The 24,781-nt window shown below is 42.7% G+C and overlaps 1 protein-coding gene and 1 long non-coding RNA gene across 3 annotated transcripts; one reads left to right on the top strand and one right to left on the bottom strand.

Moving 5' to 3' along the window:
- Positions 1 to 3,290: 3,290 nt before the first annotated feature.
- LOC131882278 (uncharacterized) lies at positions 3,291 to 21,004 on the bottom strand. Of its 2 annotated transcripts, XM_059229387.1 has the most exons (5): positions 20,827 to 21,004; positions 10,759 to 12,771; positions 7,467 to 7,771; positions 6,593 to 6,833; positions 3,291 to 6,513 (listed from the first exon to the last, which is right to left on the bottom strand). In XM_059229387.1, the coding sequence occupies exons 2-5, from the start codon at positions 11,025 to 11,027 to the stop codon at positions 3,729 to 3,731; spliced, it is 3,600 nt and encodes a 1,199-aa protein (XP_059085370.1). In that variant the 5' UTR covers positions 11,028 to 12,771; positions 20,827 to 21,004; the 3' UTR covers positions 3,291 to 3,728. The 2 variants fall into 2 exon arrangements, with proteins under 2 accessions (XP_059085370.1, XP_059085363.1); XM_059229380.1 differs by lacking the exon at positions 20,827 to 21,004 and having other exon boundaries at positions 10,759 to 12,859.
- LOC131882307 (uncharacterized) lies at positions 16,333 to 18,957 on the top strand. The gene is made up of 2 exons (XR_009373477.1): positions 16,333 to 17,338; positions 18,259 to 18,957. It is a non-coding gene; the product is annotated as an uncharacterized LOC131882307 (long non-coding RNA).
- Positions 21,005 to 24,781: the final 3,777 nt, after the last annotated feature.

The raw sequence follows: 24,781 nt of genomic DNA, 5'->3' as shown, positions 1-24,781 counted from the left end.
AAGCAACCACTAAGCTTACAATTTTATTTTACCAACGCACTTGAAGTACATAGGAATAATTGAATTTGTTTCACATGGACCTTCACCTGATATGGGATAGATTTGATTGAATTTGATCATTCCCATGGTTTCTCCATCTCTAGACCTCTAGTCAAGGTAGTGCACAAATCAGAAAAAAACTTTTGAAACCTCCAACTGTGACAGCAGAGAAGAATGGAATCCCAATGACATCCCCGATTTCTATCTCAAACCAGCCCAGGCATGACTGAATATTAAACTCAGAGTTGCACGTGATTGACGAAAATGCCAGATTGCCACTTTGCTACTTTGGCCAGACTTTAGCATTTTCAATTATCTGCCTTGGCTTTGGGACGGCCGAGGAAGACTAATTGAAGGAATCGATAAATGCTGTGAAACTCGGGAAATCCTGGCACTTCCATTGCCAAGATGGATGGAACTTAATTACAAGGGCAGCTCTTCGTTTTTCTCATGGTCTGTTTCCTGGGCTTCGTCTGTGGACAACTCAAGACGAGTTTTTTCAGAGTGGATTGTGTGGATTTGGATTAGAAGCCTGGGAAATCACGTGGCCTCTTTAGTCCAGTTCACACACAAAAAAAAAGAAGTTATGATTGAAGATAATTAGGAGGACGCTTGACATAACCAACCCATGTTCCTTTTATTTCAGCAATACAAATCTTTCTCTTGCATTTCAATGTTTAGCGTGGCAGGCGAATTCATTTCATGGAAACAAATCTTATACAATCTTAAAAATGCTTCGTTTTAAAGATGGGAATGCCTGAATTGCCATTGTAATGTCAATTCATTACAATTGTGGTTGTAATTGGTTATTTTTCAAGGCTGCATTATTGTAATCAAAATGCATCAAAGTTTTGGTATTACAAATATCTACTATGCTTATAAGATAATGCCTTTCCCACAATGAAACCCAATGAATATCTTATTCGAGTGTAAAAACTGAAGCTTCCAGCATACAAATTTCCAACATATATGTAAGGGCTTTTATCATTTAGATACAAATTGTGACATTAGCATTATCTCATTCTTTGAAAGTGTGCAATTTTGACCTACAAATCTTACATGCTCATAGGTAAAATTGTAATTGACCTGTAAGTGAAAGATTTGGGCTTGTGATTTGGCCTGAGGACATAATTGTAATTCGTTCCAACTCTTGGGCGTTGACTTTGTATTCAATTACATTTGGGAAAGTAACTGGACCACCTCTGATTATTTCATGAGGGAGTATATTCACAAAAAAAAAATCTTATTTGGTGAGCCCACATATTGGCATTATTGCTAAACCCATTTCTGCCACTTCCGTGCCTCGCCAAGTGTTTTTGAAACAATTGATTGAAAAGATCTAGTGTAGATGAACTTTGATCTTCCAACCAAAGAGAGGATGTTCCGTCAGACCTCCATTTCTTTGGTGCGGATGAGCCCTCCAAAATGTATTCGGAAATCATAAATCTTTTAGCGTGAGAGAACTGCCCTTCCACCAAGAATGTTGGGATATTATAAAGGAATCATGTGAGGATATGAAGAAATAAAAGAATACCTCTAAAAATTTAGTTGCCCGCAGATCCTTGATGGACTTCAAAATCAGAGAAGCAAAACAAAAAAATCGGTGCCAAAGGAGTATATGGGCTTTCAATGGCGATGTAAGACTCTCATAGCTAGTTCTTCCAACCTTAATCCGTACATTGGAGATTCAATTTTCGATCGTAATATTGCAACCAGAGGGAAGCACCCTGGATAATCCTTCTGGGCAGATCAGATTCTGATTGAATACCAATGAGGCTTATTGAAAAGGCGGATTTGAATTATGGATTCTATTGCATTCAATGGACCATAAATAAGAAAAGTGAAACCTTCCTCTGTGCCTGAGCCTGACGGGCTCTAAAGGGGCTTTGTGCCGTTTCCAGTCCAAGCAAATAGTAGATCATGTATGAACTACTGCATGGCTAAGTTGCTTTCAATAAAACGTGTTTGAACGAGCGATACGAAGACTACGAAAGCTGATGTATTAATTTTTTGAGCTTGATAGTATGCATAAAACACAAACACGAGAATTGGAAATGTAAATCTACGGCTTTATCTCAATGGCTTCGTTATGACTGAAAAGGAAAGGTTGCCATGAACCATGAAAATGTTCTAAAGCTTCTTGATCTCGTTAGTAACGATGAGGGTACGACAAAATCCGAGTCAATAAAGAAATTACCAGCGCCTTGGGGAAAATCAAATCAACGGAACTTATTTCACCGTTTTTCATGCAACCTTATAATTTGACCATTACAAAGACAGGGACAAGAGATTGAACCTTTCATAACATGGTACTCATGAAAAACACAAAATTTAAGCTTTTTTAGAATAATTAAATTCAATGAATCATATCGTGTGATTTAGAACTAAGCCAATTCAAAAATAGAAAAGTACAGGGACAAATAAAATTATTTTCATTTAGAGCATAATCTTGAACTACTGTTATCAATCAGTCACTATGGGTGAACATGTTTCGATGTGAAATAAATGATAACTTCGCCGAAAAATAAGCCAATACAAAAATTGAACAGTTCCGGGGATGAATGCTTTTGTACAGGGACTATTTTTTCACATATTTGTCGTTTTTTTAACGTTCATCTAAACTCATAACTTATCATATTTCGACATTTTCAACGAAATTTTAACATATGCCTTTTTTTCACAGATGATAACATTTCTTCTTCTTCTCCAAAATGATTCAATCTCTGTATTTAGATATAAAATCCATTAGAGCTGACATTTTCAATGCGTCAAAACATATCCAGACTTTCAATCGCCTCTATCACCTTTTTGCTTTTCGCATTTTCCCCCGCAGCCTGAAATCTGAGATTCGTTACACACGTTATGGGCAATGAATATTCAAAGTTTACACTTTAATACGATATGGACCTGTGTTGCAAACTAACCTTGATGACTTTGTCTATTTTCAGGGCTTTTAGTGTTCAGTAGCGTACATTGGTGTCTTCAAGGGCTTTTACCTAAAGGGCATTACAGAAAGGTTCCTTGTGGAAAAATGCCTGAACTCATAAAATCAAATTCAGATTAGACTGAAACCACGATTCCTTTCTCTTGCCAACTCACGTCAATCCCATCCTGAGTTCCAAAGAGCAGCAGACCTAGGTCGGCAAAAGAATATAATCCTCATATTTTCCGAAATACAGATAAAATTTCTTTGTACGTACGTTGACATCACACACGAAAACCTGGTCGCAAACAATAAATGAAAAATCAGCTAGAGAATGGTTGTTTATTTTGAATGGTACAAGGATCAAGCAAAGAATCAATGTTTTTGACATTTGTAAATGTTAAATCCTCACTTGAACATCATCACCCGCTCATTTGTGAACTTGTGGTATCAATGTACAGATATCAAGGAAGAAACAGAAAGTCTACATATCTTGACACGAGACAAAAATCTCAGGAGACTGAAGGTCAATTGAAACGAAACTTTGCACAATATAAAGATAATGTGGATTCAAGTATTCATTTGCCAGTCTCATGCGAAAAAAAAAACCAACAATCACTGAATTTACTCGTGACTATAAAACACTCAAGTTCTGACATATATGAAAGCAGAAAGGCCTGCTTGCTTACTTACGGGCCATGGCTCTTTTTGCCAACGACCAATGTCGCTCGCCATCAGAAGTGGTGGATCCTATTTCCGGGAGCGATCACTTCATGGAGAGATCGCCTCTCATGATTCTTTTGAAAGCATTTTTGAATTGTTGATTCGAAGCTGCATAGCAGAACGGATTAATGGGGCTATTGGCGTAGCAAAGAAAGTAGGAGAACATGTACAGATGGACATTGACGGCCTCGGGTCGGAAACTAGCAATGATTGCCAAGATATGGTACGGTGTCCAACAAGCCACAAATGCACCCAAAATGATAGAGATCGTCCTCAAAGCCTTCCGAGCTCGATTCTCGGTCTTTAGCTTGTCCTTTTTACGTTTCCTGAATCGGATCCGCTTCCCAATCTTCCGCATGATATCCTTCTTGGAACCACTAATGGACGAGTCATCGTTGTTGAAGTCCCGGCAAGTGGCCGAGGAGGGGTCGTCCTCGTTGACCGTGGAAGCGCGCTCAATTTCATTGGTGGCATCTCCGTTCGCCTTAAGGGTGGCTAAAGATTTCATCGGAATGGTCGTCGATGATGACCCTTGGAGGGAATCTGCGGGAAGAACGGTGGATATGTTGGTAGTCTCACTTCTAATGGGAGGCTTGGGTGGGATGACCTTGGGAGGAGATGGAAGGATGATCCGTTCGGGTTTCTGAAAGCTAACATTTAAAGCGGTGGGAGCAGCACAAGGACGATGATTAGCATTGGAGGAATACCCATTGGTTCTAGGGGTTGGACTATCGGCCAGGGCCGAAATGGCCTTAGTAGCGTTGCAATGCCAAGTTCTTTCTAACAGAAAAGGGGGCGGTGGACCCTCGTAAGAGGGTGTCTGAACGCCCTTGTCGGTACCGCTCTCGGACGTCTCGTCGAAGCATCTTTGGTGGTGATGGTGGTGGTGATGGACGTGGTGATTATTATTTGTTAATTGAAATGAAAGCTTTTTGGCGGTGGAGGAAGTATTACTCGTGAGCGTATCCCCGGCCACCCTTTGACCATTGGCAGCTGCGTACATCTCCAGCACCGATGTGGGAGAGATTTGTGTGCTCTTTGACACTGTTGAAGTAGCTCCGGATGGATTGAGAGGTGGGAAGGGGTAGGGCGCATGACCAGCACAACATTCCCCGCAGTCCGATTCCGAGGAGGTGGTTTCATCTCCCGTGGACGATTGATAATCTGACCCTGAGCCCGCAAGCGATTGTGGACCGTCCTGGCTGCAATGGTTCGAATGCTCCCGAAAATGGGGAAGACCAACGTCCTGTTGGAAGTGATGATGATGGGCATAATGCGCATGGTGAGAGGCCAGTCCATGATTGTGACTCGGAGTCGAGGACGACGGAGAAGACCGCATTATGGGGAGGGGCAAATTGGTTTTGATTTCATCTTGCGGAATCTTTTGGTATTTTCGGATGGGTCGTCCGTACAGGTAAGTCTTTTGATCAAAAGGTGACAGGGGTGACATAGGATCGGGTACAAACCCATCCTCGTTGGCACTACTGGAGATCTCCTCGGGGACACCGCGGATCGGAGATGGAAGGACAATTGAGCTCTCCTCCATGAATCGCACATCAGAATCGTCGTCAAAGGCCACAGAATGAGCAGACTTTCTTTGCATCGAGGTTTGACTCCCAGAGATGTTGAGAGAACATGGCCGGGTACCTTTCCGCCCACTCAAGGTGGGTGTCACAGTCGAGGGCGGGGAAACGCTGGGTGATGGCGTTGCAGCCGGGGTGGGTGTTAGGGTGGAGTTTTGATCACTATTCTGGAAGCTGTCATCGTATGCTTTGAGGTAAGCTGCTCGTGGACGTAAGGGTTCGGGTAAAAATAGTGGGTTCAGGGTCATTTGAGGTTCGTCTGAACTACTACTGATGTCTGAAGGCATATGAAATGAGTACTTTCGTCTTTTGGCCTCCAGGGTCCTGCTGTTAAAACAGTTATTATTCAAACTCTGAGCTCTATGTCGCGAAGCTACTGACGGCAAGGGAAGGGTATGGTAGCTGGTATTAGCGTTCGAGGACGACATGGACACCCCCTCTTGGTCATGGTCTTTCTGCTGGTAGGGCAATGGGGGTGGGGGCATGGGCATGGGTGAAATTGAAGGCGGACGCTGGACTGAGGCGGATGACGATGCAACATGGCCACATAGTGGAGTTTCCTCCTCTAACAGCGGGGGCAAGCGTTTATTACCGTTCGAGCGGGATCTACCATCTGACCCTTGGGAGGAGTCCACTGGCTCAATCTCTTTTTCCTTGGAATGGGATTCCGAAGAATCTGCCTTCGATCCGGGGTTAGACGTTGCCAAAGAGGCCGTCATAGCCACGGCTGCTATTCCAACGGCCGTGTTGGATGCTCCATGGGCGCCTGAAGCGGGTTTCTTGGCTAAAGCCAACAACTTTTGGCGCTCTTTTTCCTTGTCCCGAGACTTTTTACTCAATGTCCAAGCGGCTTCAAATATAAAACTGTACAGAACACATAATATGGTCAATGGTATCCAATAGTAGCCAATTATTAGGGAAGTATTAAACACGGGGTCCTTGAGAAATTGCACCATACATTCCCCATCACGCAGATCTCGGTAACCAATAAAATGTTCCCATCCGAAGATGCTCACGAAAAACAGAACTGCTGGAATGATCCACGTCACCACGATCATGGTCATGACTTTTCCGCCCGTTCTCCAAGCACGATAGCGGGCGGCAATTTTCACGGAACAGAATCGATCGACAGTGATTAGAAGCACAGTGAATTGAGACACGAGACATACTGTGTAATCCACCGAAAGCCAGAGATCACATAAGATAGGGCCAAGCTCGGCGGGCCAATAACCAACCAAGACGTATCTGAAAGTGATCGAGTTGCTTAGTCATCAGGCAAATCCAAACCAACCATTCAACATCAAGAATCGTAGGTTATACTTACACGGTGTAAAAAGGCATTGAAACCGTCCCAATGAGAACATCAGTGAGTGCCAATGACCCAATAAAGAAGTTCGTGGGCTGACGAATTTGCCGGTCCACCACAAAACTGACCAGTACTAAGAGGTTGCCAAATGTTGTGATGACAATGCAAATGGCCAGACTGACGGCTATGAATATGGTCATAAGAGTTCCAAATGGAGCTGGCCAACATTCCGGTCCACAGGGATATGCACCGGCAGTTTCTGAAAAGAGTAGACCATCACCATCTTATGACAGCTCTTGTTTGCATTGGTGTTACCAAAGGCTTCTTCTGTCTCTTCCCATCTTTCTACATGAATGTATGGTTCAAGTCCAAGAAAGGCATTCAACTACCTTGAGGCCCTTTTGAAATGGGGAACATACTAGTGTTTTTCAAAGGAGAAGAGTCAGTGATAAAAAAGGACAAGAGTAGGGGGGGGAGGAGGGAGCCTTCTCTCAATTTGTACCAAACTCAAACCCCATTTTCAAAGGAACACAGTCCACCTTTGAACAGAATCAGCAACATTGGTCCAATCAACAAACAAGGCCGAAGAAGGCCACTATAACAGCTATGCCAGGTTTGTGACCAAACTGTCAAGCTGGAAAGAGGCTTCAATGTTGTCAATACTGTTTTCTCCAAACTACCACATTGCGGAAAGGACTGACTGCCTCCAGCTACATTTTGGGACCGTCGTGGTCCCTGGACAATCTGTATGTCGTTTATTCGTCATTCTTGGAGGCCTGAGGAGAATCTGAAATTTCCGCAGTACCTGACTAACAAGATCCCTCGGGATGCTGATGCGTTCTAGGACACTACTTAAAACGTGTCACAATAATACCACAATGAGGTCACTCACCCAAGCCTCCATTGGCAAAGATATTACTGCAAGCGGTTGAAAGAGTGGCGTTATTGGCGGCATTCAGGAACTCCTCAGAACAATTGGGAAAATACGGCGATGGGATGGTCATAGTGGTGCTCACGTTGTAGAGAGTGCTCAAGCCGAACCCATTCTGGTCCAAGGTCTCTCCGCCCACAGGAGAAGTGAGAGAGGTTGAGGTCGTGGGCGTGGAGGAGAGGAACGTGGTAGAGGTGGTGAGACATTCTGGAAGCTCTCTGCCTTTGGCCGTGTTGCAGAGTCGCTCCCGTTGTTTGTTCAATTTCCTATAAAACCAAGAGAATGAAAGTGCGTACAGTAAATGAGGTCGTACTTGGAAGTTCAATAATAAACATGGATGGTATACGACTTCAACCTAGTATGTGTCATCAGAGTAGTACTAGTGTACCAAATACCCCGAGGGAAGCAGACTGTGTTTCTCCCACGGTCAAGTTTCGATAAGACGTTAGTCTTCCTCAGGTGCTTCAATGCTATGGTACAAACACATATTTACGAAAAGGACAGATGTCCCTTGAGAGTTGTACATATATGTCTTCGATGGACCTTGTCACGGGTCTCCTCCCTAATTGAAGGTGACGACGAATTCGTAGGGCCCTCGATCTGACAAACGTCAACATGTTTGTCATTAGAAACCCGAAAATATGCATCATACATCAATGTAGCGACCCTTTGATTGCCACGATTGGAAGGCAATTCCATTTTCAGGTCAAACCCAAATTAGGGACTCCTCCTCATCACGACATTTGAGCTGGTGTCGCTGCGGGTTCGATCTCCGTGACATTGAGAGATGAACTAATTCCTAAATAATAAAATCATACATTCCACACAGACATGGGCGACAACTTGAAGTTGTATCATTGATGGAGATGTATATACTTGAGTCATATTGTATTCCAATGCTCTTTCAGAGCCATTAACACATCGTAGCAGAACTTGACTTTCGACTCCAAGTCAAAGAAAAAAGTGTTTCAAGAATTTATAGTCGGTAAAGACGAACTCGTTCGAAGCAGACCGACCAAAAGAGGCACTCCACAAGAGACGAGACAGGAGAGAAGGGAAAAGAGAAGAGCAAAGACCGTCCTTTTTGAAGTTCTCGTGAACCCAGCCTTGGTTCCTTCGTCCATCTTCCTCTTATTCTTCCTTCTCCTCCTCCTCCTCTTCTCTTACTTCGTTCCCACAGGTTTGTTGGACGTACTTAGTCAGTCGACTTGGCCAGCTTATAGCCTTTGTGCACTTGACACGAAGCAATTAATCAGACAGTTCGCCCACAAAAAGGTCTTTACACCAAGAAAGATGAATAGCCGCTCGGGAAGGGTCCCATTGAATTGAATATAAAACCCAATATCAGTATTTACTTCAAGGATGGTCAAGCAGCAGATCTTACCAGGAAAACAGATCAGGAAAAGAAGACAAACCTTGTAACGTGTCTCCATATCATGCTTTCAATGAATCACATGATGAATGCGCACCGTTTTTTTTTGTTTGGCGTAAGCCATGAACGGTTAGCGCTTAGACTGTAGAAAAAATCTTTATTTTTGCTGAAAGATTGAACAATCACCGATCTGATCCCTCGTCAATGACCCTTGGCTAATGCATTTGGCAAAAATGGCGGAAACTTATGGCGCCACGGTCAATGAAAGAGGGCTCTTGAAATGTCACCCCGGAGCATTGGACCATGGCACATTTCCGTCTGAGAGAGAACTTACATGTTTCAAAGTCCAATATACGGTACATACGCGCTGCACCACTTGCGAAGAAAAGGGTCCGTTCATTGGCAGTTTTAGTGCTTCCTCGTGTTAAAGAAACCTGGACCCATTTTGTGAGGAAGAGTGATTATTGGGTTAGTTTTTATTTACTCCTAAAGCGCGCAATCCTACGAAAGTAAGCAAAAGAAAAGAAAAAAAGAAACCGGGTGCGAAACTTGTCGTCACGCACTAAGTTCATCCAAATCCAGTCATTTTGCCTCTTACTGGCCCTATTGGGAATGTCGTGCGCCCAGGGGGGCCTCAGCAAGGAAGTTAAAGAAAGAGCAAGAAAGAAACTCAACCGACTGGTTTAGTAATTCATGGGTGTTTACTCAAGTTTTGTGTCGGTTTCCTTAGGGGAATCGCTTAGACTGGTCGCTTATTTTGACAGTGCACCCCAGGAACGGAGAGGAGAGGCCTGAAGGCCTTGAAAAAAGGAGAGACTTTGTTCGTACAAGAGCTAATTTCGTGCACTATGTACAGGGTAGCCCGTTTATGGGCAATATTAGAATACGGTATCTTGGTTATTGGTCTTGAAATGCATGGACACTGAATAGGCAATGGCATAAAGTACATAGTTGGCTTGTTCATATGAATGAGGTTCCTGTATTTTATTCATCCGTACCTAAGTGTTGTTTCAGTCTATTGAACACCGCAATATACAGCTATATATCCTGATCAATGCTGGTAGTGGACTTAACACAAACCCTCAGTACCTCGGGTAAACTTTCTCTTTTTCAAAACTACTTGAAAGAAGTTAGATTTAAATCTAAAAAGCCGTTTGCCGCTGTCGTTGCGTCAAAAAGTGGCTCACCATTTCATATTACTATTACTCTGAATCTCATTCTTACAGTTTCTCGTGCGGCTCTTTGATAAATGAAGTAAATATACTTTTTAGGGGTGAAATCGAGTATTACGCATTCCAGATTGTAAATTGTTCAAGCAGCAGAAATATCTGTTGGGAAAGGGTTTGAAGCTTGCATGATGGAAGGCTTAATATATTCCTCAATCAAAACAAGAATAAACAACCAAACCATCCTCAAATGCCAAGTTGAATTAACACTGCTCATTCATGGTTCAATCGATGCTATTTCCATTGTGTTCTCGACTTTTTTTTATCTTTCAAAATAGGTTAAATCTATCAAAAAGGTTATAAAAAGACGGAGATTTTGGATCGGTTGAAAACGCATAAATTTATCTATAAATGATTACTCTTGAATGAATCTGACGTTAAAGAATGCTTAGCCAGCCATTCCATTCGTTAAAAGAACAGTCTGTGCCGTATGTATACGATAGACGTGCGCACGAGATCCCTGCCTAATACCCAGTATTGATCGTTCTCACTTAGAATGCTAGACATGGAGCGGTACAAAAGTTTCTCATCTTTAATTACGCACTAGGAGCACGGGCACGATTACCCTCGAACTTGATCCAAAATGTTCCCTCTCACGAATGTTTGATTCCAGTTTTGTCGTCGACCAGAAATCAGTGCCCTTTATGTCTCTTACCTCTCTGCGTGTCTTATCATGTGATCAGTGGAGGCTTCGGTCAAATCTCTTGGCATTCGGTAGGGATCTTGAGGCCCCGAGGCCTCCCCTTGTCCATGATGAAGTTGATGATAGTTGTAAAACTGGTGATTATGACGATAAATGTCATAATCAGGTCTTAGTTTGGATTCCAAGGCCAAGGACAACATGAAACTCCCCAAGGAGCCTGTGATATTGGCATCCATTTCCCTCGTCGAGGCTGCTTCCATGTCAGCTAAGAATGGAATCATTCTCCAATCCTTGGGAGTCGTAAAAAGACAATTTTCCGGCGTCTAATCGCAACTCGTTGGGTAAAGAGGCCAAGGTAAGAAACGTTGGTAGGAAAAGAAACTGAAAGCACGTGGAGGGGACATTTTTTGAATCCTGATCTATCCTCTGATTTAGTCCGTCAATCTTGGTGGGAGAGTGGATGGCCTTTTCTTTTTCCTCTTCATGAGTTGTTGAGGAGGAATGCTTCCACGAAGTACTGAACAAACCATGAGTTTGAGTGGGAGCCAAGATACTACAGATGATATGAATTTGAAGTCCTCGCCGCAACCACACAAAAGAGATCCAGATGATGAGGTAGTTTCCTCGTCTGGGAGAAACAAATTTGATCTTGTGAAAGGAGAACGAGCAGACGGACGCGGACGCAGACGACAGACGACCCACGAGAACGACAACGATGAAGAAGATGGTGACAAGGACAAGGACAAGGGCGGTGAGAGCTGTCTCTCATGTGACAGCTGATGGTTTCACTCTATAATCCTTTCACTGATGCTGCCCTAAAAATACAGAGCACAGTCACTCGCGGACTTCTTTCGGTTCAATACCAATGATGGATGCCGTGCACTGAGATCTAATCATTCCTTCAGAATGGGTCTAATGACCTTGAGCAATACCAAGACCAACGGCTGGTCTTTCGTGTGTTCAGCCGTTCCTTCCTTAAATAGCCTCGGTGGCACAGGTTTGCATTATTTCCAACCCGGGGCCAAAGACGGAGTAATTAGTTTCGTGCCCAAGAATTATCAACTTGTGATGGTCTCTCTCTTTTTCTCGCTCTCTGTCTGTCAGATTTGCTCTTAATGATCTCCAGAATGTCTCCCTTCATGCTCTCTTCAAGATGATTAAGGTTGAAGGCTTTACTCTCAAGTTCTTGAAGGGAGATGGGTGAGTGAGCCAGGGATACCTCCTGGTTCTATTCAACACCTGCGACGAGGACCAATAAATGCACTAGATTCGCTCATCCTTGTACTTATCAACTCGTCTGCTTGCCGAGGAACAAAGACGGAATGTTCCAACGCTGCAACTATGAAAGGTCGGTCTTCTTTGATATGTCTTCCTTTTCTGCCTCTTTTTGGTCCTCTATTGTCGGCCTTTACCATAGAATTTTCTTTCCGTTTCTAATTTCCCGGGCAACGTCAATTCGTCTCTTCGATGCCGAAACGTCATTCGTCAGCTGACATCCTTGTCCACATCCCACGTGTCCAAATCAGTTTCAGTTTACACCATGCACCACAAGACGGCTATGGCATGGAGGCTGAATGCCTTGGTACACTTAACCCGTTCGAGTTCCAATCACGATCAACCAATGAGCCCCATGGTTCTCGTATGGTTATGGTAGCTCACTCAATGTGCTCGTCGTCATTGGGCATGATGGCTTACCCCTAAGGAACTTGAGGCCAAAGGGTCCTTGTCAACGGCCTTTTAGCCACTAACCGCATATCCGTCTTGATGAGATTGGGAGCTTTTTCTTTTCATGGGATGAATGGTGTTAATGAAAATGACTTCTTGTTTGTGGCTTGTTCCTTGGAAGTTGGAACCTCTCTGGGGGAGAGAGGAAGGTCGGTCCTCGCTCGCCTTATTCTTCTGACTGAGGTTCCCCTCTTCGCATCAGTAAATCACACACAAAGGCATTCTTTCGTGTTCCTTTTTCTTCATCAAACAAAAAACACCCAAACGGAACACTGAGCACGTGGAGACTGGGATGGAAACCTGACGACACATGTGAAGAATTCAATTTGTGAACCAATCTGCGAATGACAATCAATTTGCAAGGACGTATCTTGTCTTTTGTTTGAATGCTCTCTCTCATTTCATTGGTTGATCCAACCAACCTCCGGACAAATCTGTGGCCTATTGTTCCCATTCCTGAGTTGAGTTTCTACTTGGAACGACAGGATATCAAGCCTGATGCATCCCTAATCCAGCGAGCTATGTCTGTTTTTTTGCAACTTCTCAGCCAACTCATCTTTGAATAGAGTGATCTTTGAAGATGGGAAATTAGATTTGGGGGCCCGTTCGCTTTGAAATCTGGACGGGCAGCTTTCTCTCGGGAACTTTGGGTGGGGGGGTCTATCTACAAATCTAGATGTAGAGTAACCACTTGCTCACCTCCGTTGATTGATAGACTGACTCCCCGTGAGCAGAGCTCAATTACCTTTAATATGCCATTCTATTCCTTGCATATCTACATCCTGTACTTGGTAGTATGTTCTTTCTCGAAATGGGATCTATAAATCCAATCTATCCCCCACAAGACCACACCACTTGGCGATGAAATGAGGTTCCCTACTGCATTTTCAAACAGGTCACAATCGCTTTGTGCAATCATGCATTGCAATTAACCCACGGGCAGGAAAAATCAGTGCGATTTGTATCACTAATTACTGGCTAATTGTAAATCACTCTCCTTTCGGAGTGCCATTGGTTGGCCAAAGTTGAGATCTGTGCTGCCTCACATGATGCAGATTCCATTCCAAAGGCAATCGATTGATGTGGCCTCGACATTCCAATGGATTGAGCTTGGCTGGGATGTGATTCTCTACAACTATTCGTTCCATTTGGGACTGGGGACCTAACAAAATACCATGGCTCCATGGTACGAGCTGTAGGAACCGATCAATCGCTCCATTCTGCACTCAGGCTTGATTGCCTTCTGTTATCTGGAAGCCAATCATTCCACAAGGCAGACTGGTTGGCAATTAATCCAAGCTTGTCTGGCTTGTGCAAACAATCCGAGCTTCAGGGATCACGAGGGGGTCGTTTACTAGCACACTTACAATATGCAAGCACCCAAGCTTGAATATTCATTTGAAACTGATCCTTTGGTGGAAGTGCTCACGTCATAAAATGCTGATCTTGGCCTTTCGACGGTGTCAGATCAGATTCCATTACTTGAACTAATGACGTGGAAGAATGGGACCTCAGATGAGCTTCAAGACTGAAAGCACGGAAGGACTTGCTTGGAGGCATAGTAGCCAGAGACTTCAAGCTATTCCAGTAATTATGATTGGAAAATGGACTGCTTCGTATTAAAAGAAGCGAGCCTAACTCTTCTAGACCTCTCGTGTCAAATGCCAACACAACGAGAAAGTTTCACTTCAGAGTTCGGAGGAAACTTGTCTAAGATCTTAAAATGCCCAGAAGTATATGGAACGGACGCGATCACTTTATGAAAAGTTAACACACATCTGCAGTGTCCGGCGAAGTTTTCAGTGACACACTTTTTCTTGTTTAAAAAGAAACTAGGTGTATACGATATCCAACGGAAAACATGCATACATAGACTCAGACTTATTTCTAATCGATTAAAAGTTTCGTTTTGTTGCACAGGAGTATTGGCTAAAGGTCACGAGAACTCTTCCACAATGGCCTCTTTTTTGGATGAACTAACTTCCCACCAACGATATGGGGTAAATCCCCATAATTCATACGTACACACCCGTTACACCCAACAACCTTGATTACCCTGCACTTAAAGAATCAATAACCTAACAAATCTTACTCTGACCACACCGACTACAAATGTTCGAATGTCTTTCGAATGTCTGGCTTTCGACCCCTATTTAGTTTGTTCCTATGTGTTGTGTTTACTAGTTCCGTCCATTTAGCAGAGTTGTGAGGAGAGGAGCTCCATGTGTCTTTGCTGTTTCACTCTCCGTTCGGATAGTGAATTAGTGAAGCGATCTCTAGTTCGCTCCCAAGAAAAAGGCCTGAGACCCTCATGTCTTTGATATGAAGCAATATCGACGCTCAAATATCTTGTGATGCCTCTATCAGACGTCAGAAACGGAGAAACGAGAAGGCTCAATGTCATTCTGAGCTCGAAGAACGAACGAAAGAGACGGACAGAGATGATCACTTTTACAATATGTCATTAAGACTTGGTCTTTGTTACTTTATTCGATTGGGGGGCGGACTTCACTCCACAACTGTTATCTCCGGCCTTACTCCGCCTCATTTCATCTCTGCTTTACACTAGATGAATTAGTTGAACGAATCACTTGACGATTAAATACTCGATAGAAGTTATGGGCGAGTCTTTGGTATAGTTCACTTGTTTCAGATCAAGAAAAAAAATGCTTAACTTGTTGAGCATTGGAGCAATATTAAATGCAAATCGGAAACAATAGGGAATCGTGAGACACTTCCATTGACAAAAAGCCATCAGTTGGAATTTCAAGTGAGATCTCAAAGTCATTGTTCTTATTCAATATGTGTCTGATTCTTCGACTTTCGCGGCTCTTAACATTTTTTTGTACAAATTTTGATGATTTTTTCATTTGGATAATAAGCGATGCTAATCAATTTTGTTATCAGGCGACTAATCGATTTGTTAGACATTGGTGTAAGTCAGTTCGATTTATCGATATTTCCTTAAAATCAGATCTTGTCAATGGCTATTTTGTAGGAACTTGTCAAATATCGAGAAAGATGAGCAAATCCAAACCGAAAGGTTTGGTATAATTGTCAGAAGTGATGACCTTTTTGATTGGATAAATCATTCTATTGTTCGTTAGCTTATGGATTACAACGACGTCAATCGTAGGAACTGTCACAACACATTGATAGTAAAATTTACGACCACAAAAATGACAATCTTTTGATTAATCACTCTCTGTGGCACTCTTTACATAAGAGAGGAGGAACAAGGAAATCCAAAGGGAATAGGCGGATTTTGTTTTTGTAACATGACTTGAATCCATTAAATCAGGGCGACTAAGGGGCTGTAAAAAAATGTTTTGGTATCACATTCCTTTTCGATTGTGGGTAATCAAGAAAAAAAACGCTTTAAAATGGATCAAAAGTTGCGTCAATTGTTTTTTTATTCAAAACCGTTATACCTTGTCATTTTGCTTGTTTAATTTACTTTTTCATCATTGCGTGTACTTACTTCCAATTTTTCATTTTTTATCACTATCACTTTTAAGGAACTCCAGAAAGCCACTTTTTCCGCTTCCTAAAGAGAACTGTTAACAAATTGCATGTGGTTAGTGTTACCCATTAGAAATCAGGCACGTGAGGATGCAAATTAACGGTGACAAATGCGCAAAGTTACGTCAGCAATGTATTGATATCGAAATGCCCAATAGTATTCCAATAATGTTCAAGGATTAACAAGGCCTAAAAACAATATAGTGTTATTAAGTGAAAACACCTTGCACCATTTGATTTGTCAAACACCACAGAAATGCCTGCCATTTCTATTAGATATTTGTAGACGGGTGATTGATACCCTTACATAATTCTGGACATTCGTCGTTCACATCCATTTGCCAGAAATTCTTGATTAGTTTATTAGGTCTTTCTTACGAGGATAGTCGGGCTTAAAGATGCAAAAACATTGAGGTTCTAGCTTTCAGAGACCTTCTTTTTCTTCATACTATACTCGTCTTTCATGGTTTTTCAAGTAACGAAGTCCCATTTGTTTGAATTGAAGGTGGTCTCTCGTCTACACCTGGATGCTTTTTGACGAGAAACTCGGCTGAGTGCTCCAAGCTATCCTAGGGGACATCAGAAAGTCCCCAACCATCCAACTAGAAAGCAATGAGTGGCTGTACACGTACATGCCACTTCAATGTCAGTTGACTGTATGTCGGAGGCCTAATTTTGCACTAGGGGGAAAGAACTTGAGGAATGTGCTGCTTTGAAAAAAATGGTCGAGGACAAGTGCATCCGAGATCCGGCGAGGCATTCATGCTCCAAGAGTGCCGATATTGTTCTAATCCACCTTGACGAAACGCACTAAGGCCAATCTTTCCCTTTGACCATGCGGAAAGAGGTACTTCATCTAACAATGTCGCAGACTATTTTGGAAAGCTTTTAGCTGGTCAGATACTCGATCCTCTTGACAGGATAGCATTTCACTCTCCCCCCAACACATACAAAACGCACACACACCCGGACCTGTCCTGAGCATGCCGTAGTAACCTTCAAGGCTGGGGGCTTGTAGCGCAGGAAAGGTTTCTTTACCAATATGCATCCAAAGTGTCAATGAAGAAAGGACGGTGTGATCCATTATGAAGTAGCGTGCATCTGTATTTCCCACTTTTAATGCAGGTTGGAATTAAATCAACACATGCTTGAAGAAGGTTCTTCGGGAATCTCCTTTTTTGCAGAAACTTGAAGGTGCTTCTTGGTTGAGCACTTGACGGATAGAATGCCAACTGAGAGCAATGTCAGAGCCTGGAAAGGCCTCACATCATCACCGAGGAAGTTCATCCAAAATTTATGAATGCTACTTTGTGGACAGCCAGGGGATTGATGGAGATAGAAAGAGGTGCGTTATTAATTCCAAATCAGCTCAAAATGGTCCACATCATCTTTGCTAATAATGTGGACGTAGATTTCTAGGTCCTTTCAGACCATCCAAATCAATGGAGCATAAGCTTTTTCCCAAGATTGGGTTGAAACTTGTTCGTGCCGAAGCATCTACTAATGTACTAATGTAAAGTTCTTCTTTGCAAATTTGGCACACGTCATTGATATTTGCCGTGATGTGAATGGCAGGTATTGATTCCGATCCGTCAAACAAACGAACAGACCTGAGTCTCTAAAGGCCAATTTTCAGCACGCAAATGGATACCAATCAAGAACGTGACAAACAAATCTGGTGATAAGTGGTCCTGCCAAAAGTCACAACACTTATCACTTCGTATTCAGTTGTAAATCTCGAGCTTACATCAAATATGCAATAAACTTCGGATCTGACTTTCAAGCAGACCCGGCTCAAAACATAAGCACAGGTCGACTGAAGGTCGTTAAATGGTTGACCAAAATCTACAAATCACAAGGATTATACAACCACCCTATTTTAAAGCCATACTTTAAAATTAATTGAAAACCTAACTTTATAAAGTAATCGTCTCGTAACAATGCCAGAAATATCTCAACCCGGGAGGATTTTCCACAGAACTACTCTCCGACTCTTACTCAACTCATTCTTTAAATGCACTCTCATTTATCAAAGCCTTTCTTGTTTAAGCATTAGCCAATGCTTAATCCCTAGATATGAAAAATCCTTTTAATATTTGACAAAACACAGAGCTTTCATCTGTAGCATCATTTCCTACTTTTATCTTCCAAAGCCCATCCAAATATTACTATCAATTAAAGAATGCGTGTTAATTTAAAAGCAAAGTTATGAAATAACATTTGATTTTTTTAATCTCCACTGAAATATCTTGTTTGGCTTTCCAGAGAAGCATCAGACTCGGTGAAGATTGAAAAAAACGCTCCAAAACCTCCACTTCAAACCAGAGTTTAAGAATGGAGAGCTCAGTACAACCACGTTCGTTACACTTAGTATTCCATAGACGACCGAGTGTTCCAAAGCAAGGCCTAAAAGACGGGAGGTGTTAATACATCACAAAACGGAAGGAAACTCGATTTCCTCACTCCCTTCTATCCACTCACTGGCTCGTTCAGTGGTGGTGCGATATGCAAACCCAACAAGTAAAATGTTTCTGTGGTCTCCATCGTCTCTGCTTGCAACCAGAATGAATGCTTTGGCTTTTCTCCAAGACAACCCAGTGCTTGAGGGAACCTCGTGCCGGAAAAGCAAAGCCAGAAGGCGAGATGTTGTAGTCCCTGGGATGGCTTTTGCATATAAACAAACAGATGTGCCATCTTGTTTTGATATGCCCCAAATGCATCCGGATTCGAATGGGTTGGATAACAGTCGGGTAAAGGGCTCTGCAAATATCATCGAGTCAATAATTCAGACCCGCTGACAACAGCCAATAAATAGCCAGCTTTAGATTCAACATGGCCGTGCATGAGTTTGGAGCTCTAGAGAGAGAAGCATCGCTCACTCCAGATCAGTAAGGTATTGCGCTTGTACTCCCAGAATTCGCAAATGTATTTCCAGCATCATGTTAATAAATTTGCCAATATTCATATGGTCAAATCCCATCGCACTCACGGTGTGGAATGAGTGAAACCACCATGATTCCTGAGTGTCTTTTCTCCACCTAGAGCTTTACAATGGATAGGCGGCCATACTGTATGTTCGCTGTAGCAACGGCAGAAGAAGAAGAAGAAGATAAGACACGGGGTTTTGGATCAACTAGGTAAATAGGATAAGTTAATGTACCGAAACAATGTCCGCTTTCTCAGCACATACTTGTATCCTTGCAAGAGAGAGGACTTGAGGACCTTTAAATGACACTCTCAGCTTGAGTGAAGAGCTCCTCCAAATTTGGACGAGAGGGAAGTTTTGTAGTTAATCAAATGACTTGGTTCATACAGAGAGCTCAGAGTAGGGAAAACGGCAAGACTGTCTAACTTTTGGAGAAACTTATAATTTTATCATTTAAAGGAACTTTCTACCGACAAGAACCAGAAAGAACTGTTGTCAAGCTCACTTTGTTCGTCGGCAACTGAGAAGTATAAACAAATTATCTTCGGTTCGTATGCTCCTTGTGCTTGAAAATCGGTCCATTAGAACAAGTGACATTTTTCTCATTTGAAGCTATAAAAGTGGACATTGGTCAATCAAGCCAACAGTGTAGTTTAACTTTATACTCCGAGTCCTGTCAGTTCCTTGGATTGGCAGACGAGCCGATATGTGTTTCATTATTTATGCTGCATGACCTTTCAAATATTGGAAACCCGATAGATCCTTGGGATAAGATGAACCAACAGGTGACAAGTTTCTACTCTAATTATGGTTCAGCACATTAGTACATAATTCCTGACTTACCCTCATGGCTTAGGAAAGACGCCAACAAAATTGAGCATTTGTTGAGCACAGCATTGCAAATTAGGCTAGCAAACTTGTTCTAGGATAGGAAAATGAGGACCCATTCTCTGTTTTGTACAAAAAACATGCAAACTGCGAGTTTGTTTTGTTGATCGGTTAGAGACTTTCAGGCACGTGTCGACTAATTCGACGTTCCATAATTCGACTCAATATGCAATGCAACATGTCAATTGCAACAAAACTTCTAGTCGACATAATCCGAAGAATGAAAATGAAATGAACAAAGCTACAGAAAATTCATTCGTTTGCATTGAATGGATACAAGTTGTTACATATAGGGTGAGACCCTTCTTCAATTTCGAAATCAACCATTTCAGAGTAATGGGCTCCAACATAACCTTCAGGTTTGTTCCATCCTTCCTTTTCAGATCGAAATTTGATCTTGTCAACAGTTTTGTTTTTTCTCGTATTTTTGTTGGTTTAGTTTTGCTAAAGATGCTTCTTCCAGAGGGAGTGGGAGAGAATTTCATGAAGTGTTTTGCCTTAAACTTTAACGTAAGTTAGGAGTCAGGCCTTACATGACCAATGCGATGAGGGCAAATCAAGCAGCGCAAGAAAATGTGTCTATGATTACCCATCATTGCCGGAGGAAGGGCATGGCCTTGAGACGTTTGGTCAGGGACACTGTCAACCTTAAAAAAGCTAACATTATTTGCTCCTTGAGCTTTCGGTGTCTTACATTGACATCATGATACTGTATCTATAAAAACTAAGGCCCAAAGAGAATTCCCTCGAGAGCTCCGAAGTACAACTTTTCAATTTTAAATCCAAGGGATTTTCCAAAGGCCAAGAATTTATTGGCCTTAATCCCAGGTCGCATGCTCAATCGCAAGGAACATTGTGCTACCCAAAGCCCCCGATGCCCACGGAAAATGTCAAGTTGCAAAAGAAGAGCAATATTGGAACAAATCACTCTTACAAAATCCGCTATCAAACTTAGCCTGCATTGAAGGGTCGCTATTTCAATGGATGATTCGATAAGATTGGTTCACATGATGCCTCACGTCGCCTACTATCTGCAACCAGTATCATATATATCACTTTTCAAAGCACAAATCAAGCGGTCTACTTTTTGCACGAGAGACGATCGCACTCTTCACACGGTAATAAAGTTTTTTGCCGGGGCTTCCTCATAAAAGGTGGCTTCCCATACCTGAAGGACACCTCTCTAACTGTTGCTCACGTCAGTTCGTCAAACTCGACTCCAACCCAATTTTTCTGGCCTGTGAATGAGGCACCTCTTCCGTCTCTCCTCCTCTTTCCTTCCTTTCCTCCCTCCCACCTTCATAGCCCAAGAAGAAGGCCGGCTGAACGAACGAGGTTCACAAGGAACAAGAAAGGCCGTGAGTGAGAATGCGTGCATCAAAAGCGAACGAAGAAGCGAGGAGCGAAGAGCGAGGACACTCGCCACCCTCTCCAAGAATGAGAGGACAACAGGAGGCTTACTTGTCCCTCGCAGAGGCTAAAGGCAGATGAACAGTCAGTCGCCGAGGGGAAAAAGGCCGTTTGTCTTCAAAGTCAAGGCCCGTGTTGTTCTTGTGGTCTTGAAGCATGGAAAACAATAGCCAACGATCGAGCCGTTGACTTTGTTCAATAAGCTGTCCAGGTGTATGGAGTTATGATTTTGGTGGTTGCCATAACCACCTTCATTAAACAATGGCCTCAAAAGAAAAGAAAATAAGGACCCTAGATGGAAGATGAGTATGGGGATATCTGACTTGTGTTAAATGTGCATTCAATCTCAATTTGTAAGTGAATCTGTACAATGGGGGAAATACTTTGCCCAGCTTTTTGTTCTTGTGCGGTCTTGGTTTGCTCTCGTGTTATAAACGAAAACGTACCCTTCTCACATCCTAGGTCCTCTAAGAGAGCATTGATTGGTTGAGTCTATTATGCTGTCCATTTTCAGATGAGAAACAGCCCCCGAGGGATTGTTTATAGTATATATATAAATAAGCCACATGTATAATATCTGGGACGCTCGACATTATGTACTTATACAGTATGTTAAGCATCACTGATCTTCTCATTTGCCTAAAAGGCTTTTTTGTCAGCTTCCCTTATGTGGTACGGTAATCGTACTCAGTCAGCAGGTTTCCTCGTTGAGCCAATAATTGCTATCTTAGGCAGACAATGTCTCAGCCGATGAACTTGGACTGGAAACAAAAATGAATTGGCACTGAAACCCTTCTTGCCTCTGTCCTCTGGCCTCTTCCCGATATTGATACGAGTCAAGCCTCATATTGAGCTACCACTTTGTTCTTCCCGGGCTGTCAATATCTCCAGTATCTAATTTTGAATTAAGTGGTCCCCTTGCGTAGCTTAGATTGGGCTTGGATGAGGAAAAGACCGACGTCATTAGTATGAGGACCCTTCAATACTTCGTTTTAGACACGGTATGTTCCCTAACTCGTCTGGCCCAATTTTCCGGTCGAAGATCGTGATTAACGCCGTATTTCTTCCTTGTTCGGTTGGTGAGAAAATCAATTTGATTTATGAGGAAACATTTATGACATATGAAACCAGGAAGCCCAGGAACCTAATCAAAATGAATGATCTATGAAGTTCAGCACGTGTCATTGCTTTTGTGCCAAGTCTGCCTCCCTCCACCCCTCCGCTCCAACCTCGAGTAGATTGTTGGTTGATGGAACTCTCGAGGCCCATCAGAAACCCCAAACCAGATTCGCCGGTGGAAGTGGGTCTAAGTTTAGAAATAACCAATATAGGTACATTGGATGTGTGCGCTGTTCCTAAGTTGCTCCAATACTTCAGTGTCTTCACCGCACTTTCTTAACCTCATTCGTTAGATCTTGGTTCGCTAGAAATCCAATGCCAAAGGTAAGAAGATTCAGGCAGAGTGGCCGCTTTAGTGCCACATTGACATTTGCCTGGAGGCGTGTTCCTAAACCCTCCTTACTCCAAAGTAGGAGTGGAAAACTGCAAATTTGGGCATCATCCTCAGACTCAAATCTATTGTGAATGATGCTGATTCATGCATCTGTTTTCTAGCACCCTTGGGTAACGCAACGTGGGGATAGGTTGTGCTATGATTTGGGTCCACTTAAGAATCCAACTTGTACCTTCATGATAGGGTGGTGAATGAGGCGCAGCTTGAGAAATAAATGGGGAATCTGGTCGAATGGTCTGGGCGAGGAATATTTGTATGTAAATTCGAGCATGAATGGAGGGGCTCAACCGATGGGCCTACTTCAACAGATATTTGGAATGGAACTGAGTGCATCGCCAACAGAGAATCATCCTCTTTTTCCCGGCCAAGCAATACCGGAGAGACCTCTCGTTTTCTCTTTTCTACTAGTAGGTTCCTAGTCTGTTAGGCAAATCAAGAATGAAGAGCAGGAATGAGGATGAGAGAAAGAAGAAAAGAAAGAATTGATAAAAAAGAAAGGGTTGACTCCTTAAGCCCAAGATTTCATTCTGAATAGAGCGAAGCAACCTCTACGAACACGGAATATCCTATTGGAGTTGAGCAAGCTTGTTAGGGTTTGGATTAGGTCTTTTTTATATTTCACAGTCCGTAAGATTTTTTTTTCTTTCTTTCTTTCTCCAATATCGGCCTCATCGACATTACAAGGGTGTGTGCAGTGTACACCAGAAAGAGTTTTAATGTAACGTTAGTAGTCCCTGTCCTGTTGCGTGTGTGCTTGAGACTGGCACATGGAGAAAGTAAATAAACACCATCTACTCTGCCAAAGGCTTAACAAAGTCAGTTCGCTTGATTCCGGAGAGAGACGATGCCAAATCCAGCAGTTCCTTAAGTCCCAATGGAACTTGGGTCGAAGGAGGTGGAGGAAAACTCCAGGATTTGCTTAGGGACCCGGCTTGATCCCCGTCTGGCGCAATTCCATTGTCAGACCTGAGGTCAACAAGTATGACCGAGGCTAATAATAATAATATCAACAAGAAAGTGGAGAAGAAGAAGAGGAAGAAGAAGAAATGTATTTTGTAGCGGTGTGTCCTCCATTTCATAGACAGTGGAGGAAAGAATCAGATTTTCTCATAATAAATTATTTCAGCATATTGAAGTATCAAATATCTTATCCTGGTCAAAGGAAAAAAATCAATGAACCAAAGAAGGCTAAGAAATAATTGAATATTTATGAAGTCAAATTTTGAATTGAGCAAATCACCTAATCAGCAAATTAGAAATCGCCTTGTGTCTATTTTTTGATCAACCTCTGTTGTACAAAAGTTTCCTTGATAATCATAGAACAAATTGTCTTTCACGCTTTTTCGCACGTTGGCAGAATTCAAAGGTATTCAAAGGTACAGACGGTACAGACCCCCAAAACGCTGACGATGGAGCTTTTTCCCTGGGTTGAGAAATTAACGACTGCTGCAACCAGAGCTTCCTTCCATCTTTCCATCGTCTGTCAGGCATCTAAAAATATACCTGACGCGCTTAACTGATGCACCAAGCTGACCTACAGGTCTACGTTCCACTAGCTTTCAAGAGAGAGAGAGAGAGAGTGCGAGAACTAATGCGATGGTCTCTGGTCTCCAATCAGCTGCTCAATTTGGCTGGCCTCCGAAAGAGGCGAAAAGGTTCATTAACCAAAATGAAGCAAGGAGGAGAGAAGTGATGGTGGTGATAAAGATGTCGGAAATAATCTATCCCTCGGGTCACAGATTATCGCATACATACTACTCAATCAAGACTTGGAGCTCCACGCGTGTGCACAATGAGATGAATCTCAGACGAACAGGATGGAAAGCTGGCCAAGAGCTGCCAAAGACTCGGCATCAAACCAAGCTGTTTCAAAGCCTCATCAATACCAGATGGGCGAAGTTTCTCCAATTCAAATGGAAGCCAACGACTCGGAGTTGGAGACGAATCGCACTTCTTTGGGCTATTTCTCGTTGGCGGATGATCCTTCGAGTTCGACCAAACGACTTGAGAAGAAGGCAGCGAAAAGACCTGCGTGAAATGGCTCGAAATCC

This window comes from Tigriopus californicus, chromosome 1 (assembly GCF_007210705.1).
Source record: "Tigriopus californicus strain San Diego chromosome 1, Tcal_SD_v2.1, whole genome shotgun sequence".
In the NCBI taxonomy this organism is placed as follows: Eukaryota; Metazoa; Arthropoda; class Copepoda; order Harpacticoida; family Harpacticidae; genus Tigriopus; species Tigriopus californicus.
This window is presented reverse-complemented; position numbering and strand designations above follow the sequence as displayed.